General features: G+C 40.1%; 1 protein-coding gene across 3 annotated transcripts in view; it reads left to right on the forward strand.

Annotated features, from left to right (window-relative positions):
* The window catches only part of dscama (Down syndrome cell adhesion molecule a), a 93213-nt gene that overhangs the window by 48255 nt on the left and 29715 nt on the right, over positions 1-15243 (forward strand). For 2 of the 3 annotated variants that reach the window (XM_067607376.1, XM_067607377.1), the window contains exons 4-7: positions 11003-11149; positions 12585-12863; positions 13913-14188; positions 14725-15021. In XM_067607376.1, coding sequence (XP_067463477.1) covers positions 11003-11149; positions 12585-12863; positions 13913-14188; positions 14725-15021 — 999 coding nt within the window. The remainder of the gene's footprint in view (positions 1-11002; positions 11150-12584; positions 12864-13912; positions 14189-14724; positions 15022-15243) is intronic. The other variant, XM_067607378.1, reaches the window with a different exon arrangement.

Consider the following 15243-nt stretch of genomic DNA (forward strand, 5'->3'; position numbering starts at 1 on the left):
CAGCACTCTGTCTCTTCCTTTCCTTCTACATAATCATCGTTATGTGGTTTCCAGTCTTTTCCTTGATAGACTTTCATACACACAGCCCGTCAGGATGGTTTTAACCTGTCAGGATTTCCTTTTTGAATTGTAGGTTAGTTCCATTAGTGAGTAAAATAACGATTTAATCCATTAATAGATCAGTACTGTCATTCTAATGCAGAATAGTGGAAGATTTTTTTTCTCAATGTGTGAATAAAATTGTTTAAAATGACTTAATAACCTGATTCATCGAGCTTATAAAGAGTCCTGATTTCCATTGATGGATTGGTGTAACTGTAAGAAAACTTGAGAAATTCCAGCTTCCTGATATAGTTTTTTGCCTGTTGCTCAGCAGCGTTCAGCACCACGGAGAGCTCCACTCAACAGCAGGTTTTGAGTCTAGTTCATCTTCAAACTGGATATTTGAAAGAAAAACCTTTGATTTGCAGTTAGCTTCTTCTTTTCTTTAACTATGTAACTCTAAACTAAAATAGTTTTCAGATCAACAAGTTTGGTGCTTTTTAGGTTCTGCTTTGCAGTCTATTGAGCTCAGTGATCCCAAATTGATGACCATTTTTTCAACTTTCAAGTGATAAAAAGTCAAAAATAAAAGGTAAACATACAAGAATGTAGATATTCAGATCTAGTAATTAAGTATTATTTTTCTAAATGTGCTGATTTGGGAATTTAATTTCCATACCTGTAAAGATCTTTTATATAATATGAGGACATCATTATCTGTGCAGACTTTCTTAATAAAGAAAATATTTTTTTCTTCACAATGGGGATGAAAGTATATCTCAGTCTTCATCAAGCAGTGACCACATATGCCTTGTCTTGCCATGTCTGCCTCCCACTTTACCTTCATCTTTCTCCCGTTGCTCCCTCCTTCCCTCTCCTCCTCAGTGTAGCTCCTGAATATTTAATAAGCCTGAATTACTGAGGCCCTCAACTGTAATGACGGGAAAATCAGACAATTAAAGCAGAAGGGCTCCGGCTTTAAGTCTCACCTCCCCCAGAGGAGCCAGAGATTATTTAAAGTGGCACACTGTTTGATTATCTAATCCTCCTCTTGCCCCCTCTGCTTTACTCACAGAGCAGCATTGCCTGCTCCACTTGCCACCGCAAATTACCATGAAACACCAATGAGCACTGTATTTAAGTCCTTTTCCATAAGCGGGAATGTGACGCTATGAAGTCTCGCAGGAATGGCACTATGGGAGAAACTCTTTTACACTCAGGTTATCACAGTTTAGCAAGGTCTTGAAGGGTTGACTTGTTCTCACTTAGGGAATGTAATTAATAACCATGTTGAGATGTGCACATTTGCATGAAAAACCATATTACTTGTACTGAAAATGGCCCCTGTGTGCAGATTCAGTGCAAATATCATTTCTAAGTGTGTCAGTAGTATTGAAAAGAATGATGGTTGGAGTCTATACCTCTCTTCCCCAAGGTGGCACAAGGGGTATTAAACCTTTGCCTTTTTTTCTTCAATCCCCTCATCAAGTATGAGTGAAAGAAGATGCAAGATGTGTGTGAGCAGACAAAAAAAGCAAGTAAATGGGGCCCACCAAGATAACCCTGGCATGGTGCAAGGCTCAACTCTTTTTTGCTCCCAAAACAAAACCTGTTTTGTCGGGTCTGGCGATGAAAAGAATTGTTGTCAGCTTGACTTATTATCCAGACACGTATTGTGATTGAGTAGATACTAATAGCTTCCTTAATGCCTGCCAGTGCAGCACACACACACACACACACACACACACACACAGAGGTTCCACACAGAGACGCAGACAGAGAGATGAATATTCATGATTATACAGCTGAGGCTCAACACTGGCTCATTTAGTGTTGGCCAGAGAGAGGCCAATGATAGCATTGTAAACACACAACCATCAGGGGTTTAATAGCTTGACTCCCGTACTGGCTAATTACGCCGCACACGCATCCGCACACACACCACAGATATAAACACACAGGCACAGATCTGAAAGCTATTGTGACGGAGATGTCCCTCCTCAGTTTTGACTTCAGCAGACAAACATTTGTCTGGTAGAAAAAGTGCTCACGCAGCTGCCTCCAAAACAGTCTGCTGGAGAATAGAGACATCCTGTCATAGTGTGTCAGTGTCTGCCAGATAAGCCCCATACACATGAACTCCATTCTTACACTGTCCATTGTTGAATTGTGCTTATATTTGATGAGATAGAGTTTCATTGGTCTGTCTACACAACCAGGTGTGTCTGTAGTTTGGATAGAAGCAATTGTCCATAATGGACAAAGCTGCTGACAATGACTTTAAATAGCACAGAATCAGTGCCGTCATGTTGGGCTGACATGACAGGTGTCCCTGCTATGTCTACTATGTTATTTTTAAGTTAAATTAAGTCGAAAGCAGTTTACATGAACAACAAAATTAGAGCTAAAATGATTAATCAGTTAATCGATTAGTCACTCGACAGAAAATTAATCTACATCTATTTTGATTTATGTTGTTTTTCAAGCAAAAAAAGCCACATGTTTGTTAGTTCCAGGTTGTTAAATATGCTGCATCTCCCAGTCTGACATTATGGTAGATTTAATATTTTTGGCTTTTGGACTGTTTATCAGACAAAAGAAGACATTTGATGACATCACATTGGGCTCTTGTTGTGATGCATCATGCAATTTTTTATAAAGTTTTATAGACCAAATGATTAACAGGAAAAATGATTGGGAGATTAATCGATTAATTGATGATGAAAATAATCATTAATTGCAGCCCTAAACAAAGCAATTTCCCAAAAAGGAGCTAATGCCATTCAAGAGCTCTCTGTTCCTTATGTTTTCAGTCCTAAATCTCATACGGGTGAACAGCTACCATCCCAACTATCATAACATTTTGTTTCATTTTCAAATCTTTTGTAGAGCATTGCTCTGAAGACAGACAGTATCTAAAATCTCTATTCCTTTTAACACGACAGAGGAATGTGGAGCAGCGATGGGGCCAAGCGCCTCAGGGCTTAAGCTTCCCTGTTGTCTCCTGATTTGAATATTGTTGAACATCCATTTGCATCTAGTTTTAATAGCGGTTTATTCAGTCAAGCAGAAGATGACATCTTTATCTGTGGTTGACATATGAGGCCGTTAGCCTCAGGCTAGCGTGTGTCTAGTTAATGAGCAAAGGGATGCTGCCGCTGATTAGGAGCGGCAATAAAAAAGCTCGGCTTTCTATTCTGACTCAACCCTGTAGTGATCAGATAGGGTATGGACCCAGAAAGGCTGCTTGAAGTTTGTAGTCCAGGTGTGATGAGAAATTAGGGCAAGTGCTTGGTTTGTGTGTGTTTTCCTGTATTCCTGCATTTGAGAACTTATGAGGGCCAAATGTACTAAAGTCTTTTAGCGAGGCTGAGTCAAATAAATTCATACATGCCTGTTTATGTGTCTGTGTGCACTTTTAAGGTACAGTACGTCAAATGATCAGCTTAGTCTGATTTAGCTCACCCTGGATGTCTACGGGATCAGTAGCAGCTTGTGAAGCTAAATGTCTGAACTAACTAGACTACCTTTTTTAAATTTTATACATGTGCAAATTCACAAAGTCACTTATGGAAAACTTTTAAAAATATATCAGATTTCACTAGGATTATTTAGGATTATATTTTCTAATTTTTTCAATTAATTGTTTGTTTTATAAAACATTGGAAAGCAGAAAAAAAAAAACCTAATCCCTCACAATTTTCTTAAATCCAACCTGACATCTTCAAATGTTTTGTTTTTGTTCAACTAACCAAAAGATATTTAGTTTACTATCACATAAAATAAAGAAAAGCAGCAGTTCCTTACATGCTGGAAGCTGGAACTAGAGAATTTCTGCATTTCACATAATAAATGACTAGAAAAAATAATTAATTATCAAAATAACTGCATATTCAATTTTTGTAGATAGACTAATCAATAAATTAATATATAGTTTCAGCTCTGATCATATCCACTTCTAATTTATGTGCTCAGACTTTAAGGATGGTTTTAAGTTTGTGTATTATTATGAATTTGTATATATATTATATGAATATGTATTTTTTGAAAGATTTTTTGTTGAAGATAAACAGATCAACATGCTTCTGTAAGCAGAAACACATAAAACACAAGTTTAACTCAGAGTATGAAGGAAAAGTCAAGAGAGCTTTACCATCTGTACAGCATCTAGCTAAGAGTGGACAAAGATTCAGACGTGGAAAAACTCTGGAGCAAAACAGAATTTAACAGGGACAAAAGGAAAAAAAGGAGCAACAGAGGATACATGCAAGATAGAAGAGGCAATAATAAAATATTCGGTAGATAGATTGCTTACAATCAATAAGAATAAGTAAGAAGAATCATTTTTACAGTGAGACATACACTGATGAGGATTAAGATCAAGATTTGGCTCAATAAATCCTACATCATATTCCTGTGTGCATCTAAGCATTGCAACATTTGCTTGGACAGTGTTTCCACCTCTCCACCATTTACAGTACTGGGAATATTGCTTGCTAAGCGAATGGTGGCCAGTGTGTTGCCATGGCAACTCCAGCAGCTGTCAGTGTGCCTCCTGTAAGAATGACAAATGATTTTTATTAGAGGGGCTCTAAATTGGTGGGATCCCCCTCTCCATAAAGATGCTTATCCCAGCCTGATCAAACTGGAGTCATTCTGCCAATAACTCTGACCGGGCCTAATTACAACACAGGCCCTCCTGGGCTCATCATACACTCATTATTACTCACAGACTACACCCGTAATTCCTGCGCCAGTCACTGTGTGACATTTTCATAGTAGGAAACAATGTGGTGTTGCATATGGCAGTATTACAGCTGCAGTTTCAGATGGTTCCTGCTGAATTTTCATTTTGCAACTGTTACACACATGGAAACAAAATGTGTTTTTCCAAATTATATTAGTTCATCATCTGCCAATCACATTTATATGTATCTGTGTATTTGTTCTTCTGTGAAATAACAGAAATAACCTCTAAGCAAACTGTAGCTTTGTTTTGTTGAATGGAGGGTGCATATATACAGTATATTAAGGAAAATACTTTAATTTTGTTACAGACAATGCAAGACTTAAGGGCATACATGTACGTTTTGAAATTCCATCTTAACCAAGATCTACACTCACCAAATAACCTCAGCAATGATATTTTTCAAAACACACACTCTGCTTTAGTCCAGTACATGCTTAGCTTACATCTCCAATTGTTTGGTTCAAGTTAAAAGACCTTTTTAAGTCACATTTTCAAAAGAAAATGAATTTGAAGTGTGATAAAAGCACAATAATTTACAGTTGGAAGCTCAGACAACCCAACACACGATTTTTAAAATCAGTTCTAGATGCAGATGGCTGTTGGTTTGTTAGCATGCTAGTGTTATATTCAAACAGCATGGATTATCTTTTATTTTTTGTCAAGCTGCATGACTTTGAGTGGCCAAGGTCACATTGACACTGTAACTGTCTCCAGGGACCACACTCCACTCGCTAATACACTCCAAGACAGTTGCACAGTGGGGACGCTGCTTCCACGCTGCCAGCAGAGTGATGAGGAAGCAATTTTTATCTGCATTGTTTAGCTGACTCGATGGGTTTCCCGTAAGTGGCGTCCAGACTGCTGGTGTTGATAGGTCAGACGATTCAAAGTTCTTCAGAGTCAGAGGAGTGCAGGTTGAGGTGTTCAAGGTCGTAAGAGAGAATAATCAGTGTCTCAGTTTTGCTCTGTAACAAAAGGAGTTAGAGGTTGGGAAATGGGATCAGTGTACTTTGGGTAACAGCATTTTCTATTGTTAAAATAATATACTGTACTTAGAGGATTGTGCTGCATGCAGAGCTGCAAAGGTACACATAGATAGACTCAAGTCGGTGTTTGGTTTATGTATGTTTTTAATTATCACAATGTCTTTATCATATGCACTACTTGCTTTTGCAACAATTGCTAAAGCATATATGATTTCAGACAGTCAGACAGTCAGACAGTGTAAGAGAAAGAGAGAGAGTGCCTGTCGAGATCTGTCAGACAGACACGGCTGACTTTTTTTTTTTTTTTTTTGATAATTGCTCTGCCTAGCCATGATCTGAATTAGCATATGAAAGTTGTCTTTTTTTCCTTCACTGGGAGCGCATAGCTGTAAGCTAATTTGTAAGTCATTTTAGATGACAGAGAGTGGTTGTATCCCAGAGGTGCTTTTTCCCTCTTGATCTTTTATTTTCTCTCTCTCTCTCTCTCGTTCCCCTGCTTGCTCTCTCTATCACTCTATCTATTCTCTCCCTCCTCCCATCTCATCTTTCCTACGCTCTTGTCTCAATTATAGAATATTGAAATGACTCAGAGAGCCAAGGTAACTCTTTCAGCTGAAGCTCATGTTTTGGGCAGATGGTCGCCCAGCAAGCGAAGGTCATAGTGCTCAGCTATGTCACCATGTGTCATTGTGTTCCTCCTTATCCTTCTCTCTTAGTCCTTGTCACACACTAACCTGTGTGTCCAGTGGCAACACATTCATGCCGGTGCTGTCCTTGATGAAAAGTGTAACAATAGCATTGTGATATTATGGACATGATTCAGCCTTCTCTCACTGTTTCTATTATGTCTCACAAGCAATTTAGGTTTCAGTGAAAAACTGCAAAGCCTCCCAATTTGAGTGAACAAAGAGTCTACTTGCAGGCTCGGTGTGGCTTATATGGGGATTAATTGAAGCTATTGAGTGTGGATCCACAGAAAGAGACTTGTGTTTCTGGCACTGTCGATGCCAAAGCAGCTGGGCGGGCCCAGGAAGGGAAGAGGAGAGGACTGATAGTCCAGCAAGCCACCTGGAGTGAAGTGAAGCCATAGTTTCAGAAATATACACTCATACAGCCAGGTGTGGACACAAATGCATGCTCATATGTCTAGCATGCTCACTCACACACATACACACACACACATATACACACACAGTGCAAGAACAGTGGAGGCTGTCTCTCAGGCAGTGTTAGTATGCAGTAGGTGGAGCAGAGAGGAGCGGGGAAAAGCGTAGTGGAGCGCCTTCGATCGTTATTATTGACCATTCCTCCATGCAGCTGTATGCTGCATAAACACATTCACACTCACTTGCATGCACATAGAAACACACAGGCTCACACACAAAGACTTGAATATACAGACACATAAGCCAGTGTGATTTGAGAGAGCTGCAGTGGTACGAGCATACACAGAAATGCCCTCAGCTTACAAGGACACACACACATACAATACTGTGCTGCAGGCCTGCAGCGCTGTGTGAGACAATCAATTCTGTTTGTTGGTGGTGAGCATGAGCTGGCTCAGGGAAGAAAGAAATGAAATCTAACCAATAATCATGAATGTAATCAATTACAATGGTATTTTTGAGTTAATTGCAACTTCTGCCACCTTCTGTTTTAATTGCAATTGTCTAAATATGCACCATCTGAAAAATGCTTTACTCATGTAAACATCTTTTGATTTATCTCCTGCTGAAAACATGCTTAGTTGTGTTTGCAAACTGCAAGGTGCACAATCTATCTGTATCAAAAATTACCTCTAAATGGTTGGAACACTTAACGTTTCAGATTTTGGCAATCTAAACGTAATTATCTTCTTAATTTGTAGGCACTGCTGGGGACAGCAGTTTCCCCAGAATCTGTACATAGTTTCTACTCAGTAGTAGCTGCCTCAGTAAAGCCTGAAGATGATGTATGTATAGAGACAGAATGAAAAACAAAACCAAGATGCTGGTACTGTACTGTAAAAAAAAAAAAAAACAGTTAATGTTCGATGTTGTTGCCCATATTACATCAGTATGTATCATCAATGGAAGACTTCAGACCGTAGTATTTTTTAAAGGAATAGTTTGACATTTTGGGAAATATGCTTATTTGCTTTCTTGGTCAGAGTTAGATGAGAAGATCAATATCAGTGTCATATCTGTCAGTTCAATACGAACCTTCAGCCAGGAGACCATTAGCTTAGCTTAGCATTAAGACTGAAACAGGGGAGACAGCTAGCCTGGCTCTGCGCAAAAGCAAAATATTCACCTAACAGCATCTCTAAAGCACATCAATTAACATGTTATATTTGTTTATTCCATTCAAAAAACAAAGGGTAAACATGACTAGTTGTGGTTGAGCTTGTGGGCAGATTTTTTTTCCCTTTTGGACGTGGCAAGCTAGCTGTTTCCCACTGCTTCCAGTCTTTATGCTAAGCTAAGCTAACCATCTGCTGGCTTCAGCCTTATATTCAGCGCACAAACATTAGAGTACTATCGATCTCCTCATATAACTCTTGCTAAGAAAGCAAACAAGCACATTTCCTAAATGTCAATGAAGGACATTAGTCAGTTGTTATAGTGGAATTTGTAATGACTCCAATATCAAACATACATGTCAATGAACCACATTCTACACTGAGAAATTCACTTATAATCCAGAGCCTGTTGTTACACTGGTAGATGAGAGACGAGCACACTCACACACATGTAAACACGCATGTGAGTATGTGTGAGTCTGTTTTAATGTGCATTTAAATCACAGGCGTACTCCCCTCTCCTAACTCTGGCCTTTTGTCACAGTGACAGGCAGTCTGTTCTAATGAAAGCTCCTCTCATTCATAAGCCTGCCTTGTCAACTTTTGATGCCAGGCAACTTTCAGAGGGAAAGAGGAAGAGGGGGAAAAAGGGAGAGGAAAGACAGAAGAGACAGCCTGCTTTTCCCTTTCCTTTGATATCTGCTTTCTCTGAATTGTTTCTTTCCTTGAAAAGGAACTGCAGTTGCAACCAGCAAAACTCGAATTTGATAATATTTACTAGTGGATGAGTGTCTGTCACACACTAGAGCACCACACCACAAGCTGAAAAAAACCCCTTTAGGATATTAAATCCATGGCCTCTCATTTCTAACTAGGTCAACACTTGCTCACTACCCTCCTCTTTATATTCCTCCCTCTCCTTCCCTTTTTTCTCCCTCCATTTCTGTCCTCTCATTCATCCCTTTCTTATTGAACAAGTAAACATGTTGGAAGTCATTTGTTGTCTCTGTTTATACATTTGTTCTATCCAGTGTCTGTGATTTCAAGAAACTCATTTAGCTAATTTTGTGCTGAAAGACTTATGTTTTCCCCTGAAGTGACAGATCAGTTTTCCTGTTAGACTCCAAACATAAATGTAGAAGCCAACAGTGACCAATTGTAATTTTGATAATGTTTGCAGCAATTATATTGATAATCAATTAATCATTTCAGTCATTTTTCAGGCAAAAGTGCCAAACATCTGCTGGTTCCCAATACCCAAATATGAGGATTTACTTTGTGTTTTTATCTTATATGATAAAAATGACTTTTTCTTTTGACTGGTCGGATAAAACAAGCAATTTAAGTGGCATCACTTTCCTTTTTGACGATTTATTGATTAAATTTGATCGATAATTGATAATGAAAATGATTTGTTTGATTTATTGTTGGGATGTTGCAGCTAACACCTTTGACACATTGATCATAGGCTGCATTTTTACACCTCTTTCTAGTATTTTAGCTTGCACTATACAAACGCCTGTGCAAGCAGTCTTAATCTGTGCTAAACTGTCATGACAGGACTAAATGAGAGTAATTCAACACCCCATAAAGTCTGCATTATGATATCTCTACCAATATTGCCAGAATCCCCCACTGTACGGCAGCCCCATTTGATCCCCGTCCCAGACAGGCTTCTCCATCATCAGTGACACATGAAATACCCCGGCAGCCATCAGCTACAGCGCACATCACTCCTCATAAACACTGACTACCTCTCTACTTCCATGTGTTCACGCAAATTAGCATAACATTAGCATGATATTAGCACATCCGACCTGCGCAGCCATGCCTTATCAAAGCGCTCTGTGATCCCTGGCTCCCCACGCTTCAGTCTGGAGCAGAGAAGGAGAGAGAAACTGAGAGAGAGACAGAGAGTTTCCCCTGAGAGAGAGAGAGAGAGAGAGAGAGAGAGAGAGAGAGAGAGAGGAGAGCGATGAGCTACATGATAACGAGCTGTGTTACACTGCTACACAACACACAGCCTTGTCACAGCGCCTCAGAGCTGTGCTGAGCTAAATGGGCTGCAGCAGATGTTTGGTGACTACAATCACACAGGGCAGCGTACTTCACTTGACTTGCAAATATTTGCTAAGAGACTTCAATATTGGATTTTCTGTGTTTTCTTCTTTTAGAATGTGTAAGGTAGTGATTCCAGTGCATAAGAATGAACACACACACACACCGCGCTTTCTTCTCCACAGTTTCTCGGTGACTGTGGAATATTATCTGTTAGAAAATGCTAGTTGACTCCTGAGATGAAATCAGGAGGCAATTGATTCTTTGTTTGTACCTTTCATCACGCACACACAGTGGTTCAGATACTACTTACTAGATTTTGGTACAATGTGGAGGAACAGTGCATTTCAAGTGTATTTTGGCATTTTCAAAAGGTCAAACGAGTTGATATTTGTGTTACTGTTGCTGGCTCATCAGTGAGAGTCAATGTGTTTCGTTTTTAAAAATGTGTATAATTATAATTCTGCTGCACAAAAGTGAAAATTCATACTCCACCTTATACTCTCTCGCACTGTAATTCTTTATTTGTTTTTAATAAAACTTTTGTTGCACCAGACAACTAAGCTGAGGGAGACTCTCAGTCCAGTCTTTATCTGTCCATATGTGTTTTGTAGTGATTCTGCAAGCTACATATCACTTTTCCAGAATATTCAACATTATACTAATTGACCAGAGGCAATATGCAGTACTTAAAGGTCAAGTAAAGGTGATATATTTGGTATTGATTGGCCCATAGTGTTGGAGTGTCCAATGGGAGTTTTCATTTTAAAAGGTTACTTTGGTTTTATTGTTTCATTAAGACCTGTGCTGTAACTGTTACAAATCGCTTCATACGTCAATAATGTGCAGTGACTTAATATGTTATGTTTATTTGTTTACTTCCAGTGTCACGGTTTCTCATCACGTCCACGGGAGCCCTGTATATCCTGGATGTGCAAATGGAAGACGGGCTGTACAACTACAGGTGTATGACACGACATCGATACACAGGAGAAACCCGACAGAGCAATAGCGCCCGCCTCATTGTCTCAGGTAAGAAGAAGGAACACAAAAATAGCCAGTGTTAAAATGAAAATGATGCATACCAACAAGTTATCAACAGCAATGTTAACAAGGCTGACTGCAAGATTTGAAATCAGTACGAGGTATCTCATCACATCCTGCCATATGGCTGTAATTATCTGTTTATGAAGTAGAGGATCTTCACACCAGACTAACACAACACAAGTAAACAAACTGTGAGCCATTAAAAATTACACTAATCTGGCCTTTAAACCCACTCTAAATACAATTTAATGAATGAAACCTTGTTTTTGTTTTGTTTTTAACCATTTCTTCTCCTTTATTTTATTTAGTTTTGTTTTCTGATAGTGTAACAGTTGGCTTTGGTTAGTAGTGTGTGTAGAATGACAGAGGAGCATATGGAAATAAATTTGCACTTGTAAAAACAAATGTGAAAAGAATCGAGAATGACAGGAAAAAACACATGAATTAAAGACAAGGTGACATGTGGTAAAGGTCATTAAATCTGTGCCAACACAGTTTAGAGGGAGTTTAGGGACAGAAAATGCCTTCCCTAACCTCCAACTATTTAAAGGGCCACTCCAGCTGTTTAAAGTCTGAATCATATCAAACTAGTGACTCAAATTCAAGCATCCTTGCAAGGGAGCATTTCTGTTCCACATTCACAAATGCAGTCCCACGAGCACGGAGCTGTGACAAGCTCGATGAGCTCGATCCTCCCTACGCACTCGCAACTGCTCAACACTCGCTCACTTGTCAAGTTGACTTTTGAGACTTTCGAGGCAGGGATGGAATAGACAGTCCGCTCCTTTGATTGGTCACTTAGAATACTGACTATGACCTTTGATTGGCTGTTTGGTTTGATGACTGACACAGTCAAAGACAGGCAGTTGCCTGAGAGAACAAAGGGAAACACAAATAATGATATCTAGCAGCTGATTCTCCGTTTTTTTGAAACTGTGTTTTAATGACTCACTGGAGTCTCCTTGGTAATCTAGTCCAGATCAACAGAGCGGATTGTCTATTCCATCCCCGCCTCCAAAGTCTCAAAAGTCAAGTTGATGAGCTCCCTCACAAGGATGCTTTTCTGCTCATGGATACTGTTCTGTGTGCTCATATCACGTGCACACACCTGGTTTTTATGTGTTTGATTTTTGAGACTAATTAAACGATTTTGATCAGAATAAGTTTTAAAGGCTAAAAATTTAGCACTTCATAGATTTTGGGGATGCCATACCTGCCCATGAGCCACATTGAAACACAATATGGCTCGGCGTGGAGTGTGAGCCCCTTCATCTACTCAGCCACCATGATAACGAGTGAAACTGGTATAATAAGGATTAAAACGTCAAATTCCACACATCCGTCGCAGTATATACTCAATGTTGTACACCTTACAAGTGAACAAGTCAAATCTCATACCACACTCTACTGCCCCCTGCAGATCCCACCAACTCAGCGCCCCACATCCTGGACAGCTTCGAGCGTCGTGAGGTGATGGCGTCTCATCGAGTGGAGTTACCCTGCAAGGCCTCCGGTCACCCTGCACCCAAATACCGCTGGCTAAAAGACAACCGGCCGCTGGAGCCCGACACGCGCTTCAGACAGAGTGTGACAGGCCTGCTGATAGAGAGAGCCCAACCCAGCGACACGGGCACATATGTGTGTGAGGTGTGGAATGGCTACGGAAATGCTGAGGTGGTTGGCAGGCTGCTGGTGAAAGGTCAGTGTCTATGAGCTGTAAGTCATTGGGGTTGATTTTTATCTTTGCTATGATGCCTCAAAACAGGGGCAAGCTAGGAAGCTGTACATGCTGCTTCCCATTTTTATGGTGCTGCATGAAGCATTTTGAACAAATCAGTGCCAAATGGATTATGCAAATTACAATAAATAAACATGACCAAATACTCAAGTTCCCAATACAGTACTTATATTAATACATGCTACAGCAAAAACATTTGTATAATGCAACACTGCTCTTTCTCTTAAAGGGGACCTATTATGATTTTCCTTATTTTCAGTCATATATATAATATTACAATGTCGGATGTTCATTTTAAACGTGGCATGTTTAATATGACACAAGCACAGCAAAGTAAAATAAGTAGTTTACCTGTTGGAGGTGTGCTGGTCGTCTGCAGCTCTTCATCAAACATCATCACTGTGGCTGTTTCTGCTTACTATTTACTTTTGAGCTACAACAATTAGGCGATAGACTGAAAAGCAATCGCAGACTATTTTAATATTAGAGCCATTTTTTAAGAAAAATGCCCAAATTCTCCGATTCCAGCCTCTCAGGTGAATATTTTCCGTTTTCCGTAGTCTTCTATGATAGTAAACTGAATATCTTTGGGTTGTTGACTCTTGGTTGGGACAAAACAAGACAGTTGATGACATCACCTCGGGTTTTGGGAAACAGATGGAAATTTTTCTCAGTTTTATGCAACAGACCAAACGACTAATAGATTAATCAATAATGAAAATAAGTGTTAGTTGCAGCTCTATATAAAACACAATGATATTGTTATATATCAAACTACCCAACAGTATATAAAATAGTTAAGTAGTTAGCTCCACCTTAACCAGCAACAACAGTGAAAAAGTACTTACACATTGATGCATCAGTACTAATAATCTAATTTAATATATAATAATGTGTCACTACCAGGGGGCATTTTTCTGCAGAACATCCTCAAGTATTTTCACACATCTGCTTCAGTAAAGGATACAAATACTTCCTCCACCACTGACCATTCCCTCCCTCACCTACAGAGCCCCTGAAGGTTGTGGTGAGCCCACGAAAGGTGAAGGGCAGTGTCGGGAGCCAGGTTTCACTGTCCTGCGGTGTAACAGGCTCCGAGGAGTACCAGTTGTCCTGGTATCGCAACGGAGAGCTCATCTACCCCAGTAACAGCGTCCGCATGACAGGCCAAAACAGGGAGAACCTGGTCATGGCTGGTATGGCCAAGAGCGATGGAGGAGCCTATCAATGCTTCGCCCGACACGGCAAGATGTCCGCCCAGGACTTTGTTCAAGTCATACTGGAAGGTCAGAATCCACAGTGATCTCACTGGAGATGTATGGGTGGTGGCAGTCATCATACTGTATGAATGGAATGGATAAGTAGCTGAATTTGTATGTATAATCTGTTTTGTGTGTAAAGGTATATGTGTATGTACATGTGAATCCAAACTGAATGTCTGTATGTTCAGTCTGTGTGCTGCAGTACAGCTGAGGCCCAGCCCATTTTATTAGATTTTCTAAAAGAGGCTTCCATACTGCTACAGGAGCAGGGCTGCTGCAGTGTCTGCCTCACATGACCACACCAATATAAGGAGAATATTGATAATCAATGATGTTGTGGAGCCACAGAAAGGAGCTTTATTAATCTTCTCTACACTCTTAATTCTGCTTTTTACAGAGCAGACATGAATAAATGGCTCTGAAAAGACAAATCAGTCAATTTTGAAAAGATTCCCATTAATAAAAGCTTCAGATCTGCTTTTGTAATGATCTATTATAAGAGAAATAATTGTAGAATAATAAAACGTGCATTGTCTTGTCTCTCTGCTCCTGCTGCCCAGATGGCACCCCCAAGATTCTGGCTTCATTTAGCGAGAAGGTCTACAACATCAACGAGTTTGTGTCGCTGTCGTGCACGGTGAAGGGCACGCCGGAGCCCCGGGTGACATGGACTCTGGATGACGAACCAGTGGTACGGGACAGCCGCCACCGCATCTCCCACTACACCAACGCTGAGGGCCACGTGGTTAGCCACCTCAACATCAGCCAGACCCAGGTCCCAGATGGAGGGGTGTATCGCTGCATCTGCAACAACTCGGCCGGGACCGTTTCCTACCAGGCGCGAATAAACGTAAGAGGTGCTTGTCAGATCAACTCTTCCAACACACCATCACATATACACATCAACATGTCTTGATTTATTCTGTTTTTATACATTTTTTTTAATTGGCACCTGGATGTGCAGATGTTGAAACAACGCCTGACTAGATTTGCTTCAGTGTGTTTCTCCTTTCTCAGAATAGGGCTCATACAGCATCCTGTAGTAGCTCCTCCTATCATCAGTCACTAGTGTCAGCATT

Source organism: Thunnus thynnus, chromosome 13 (assembly GCF_963924715.1).
Source record: "Thunnus thynnus chromosome 13, fThuThy2.1, whole genome shotgun sequence".
Lineage (NCBI taxonomy): Eukaryota > Metazoa > Chordata > Actinopteri > Scombriformes > Scombridae > Thunnus > Thunnus thynnus.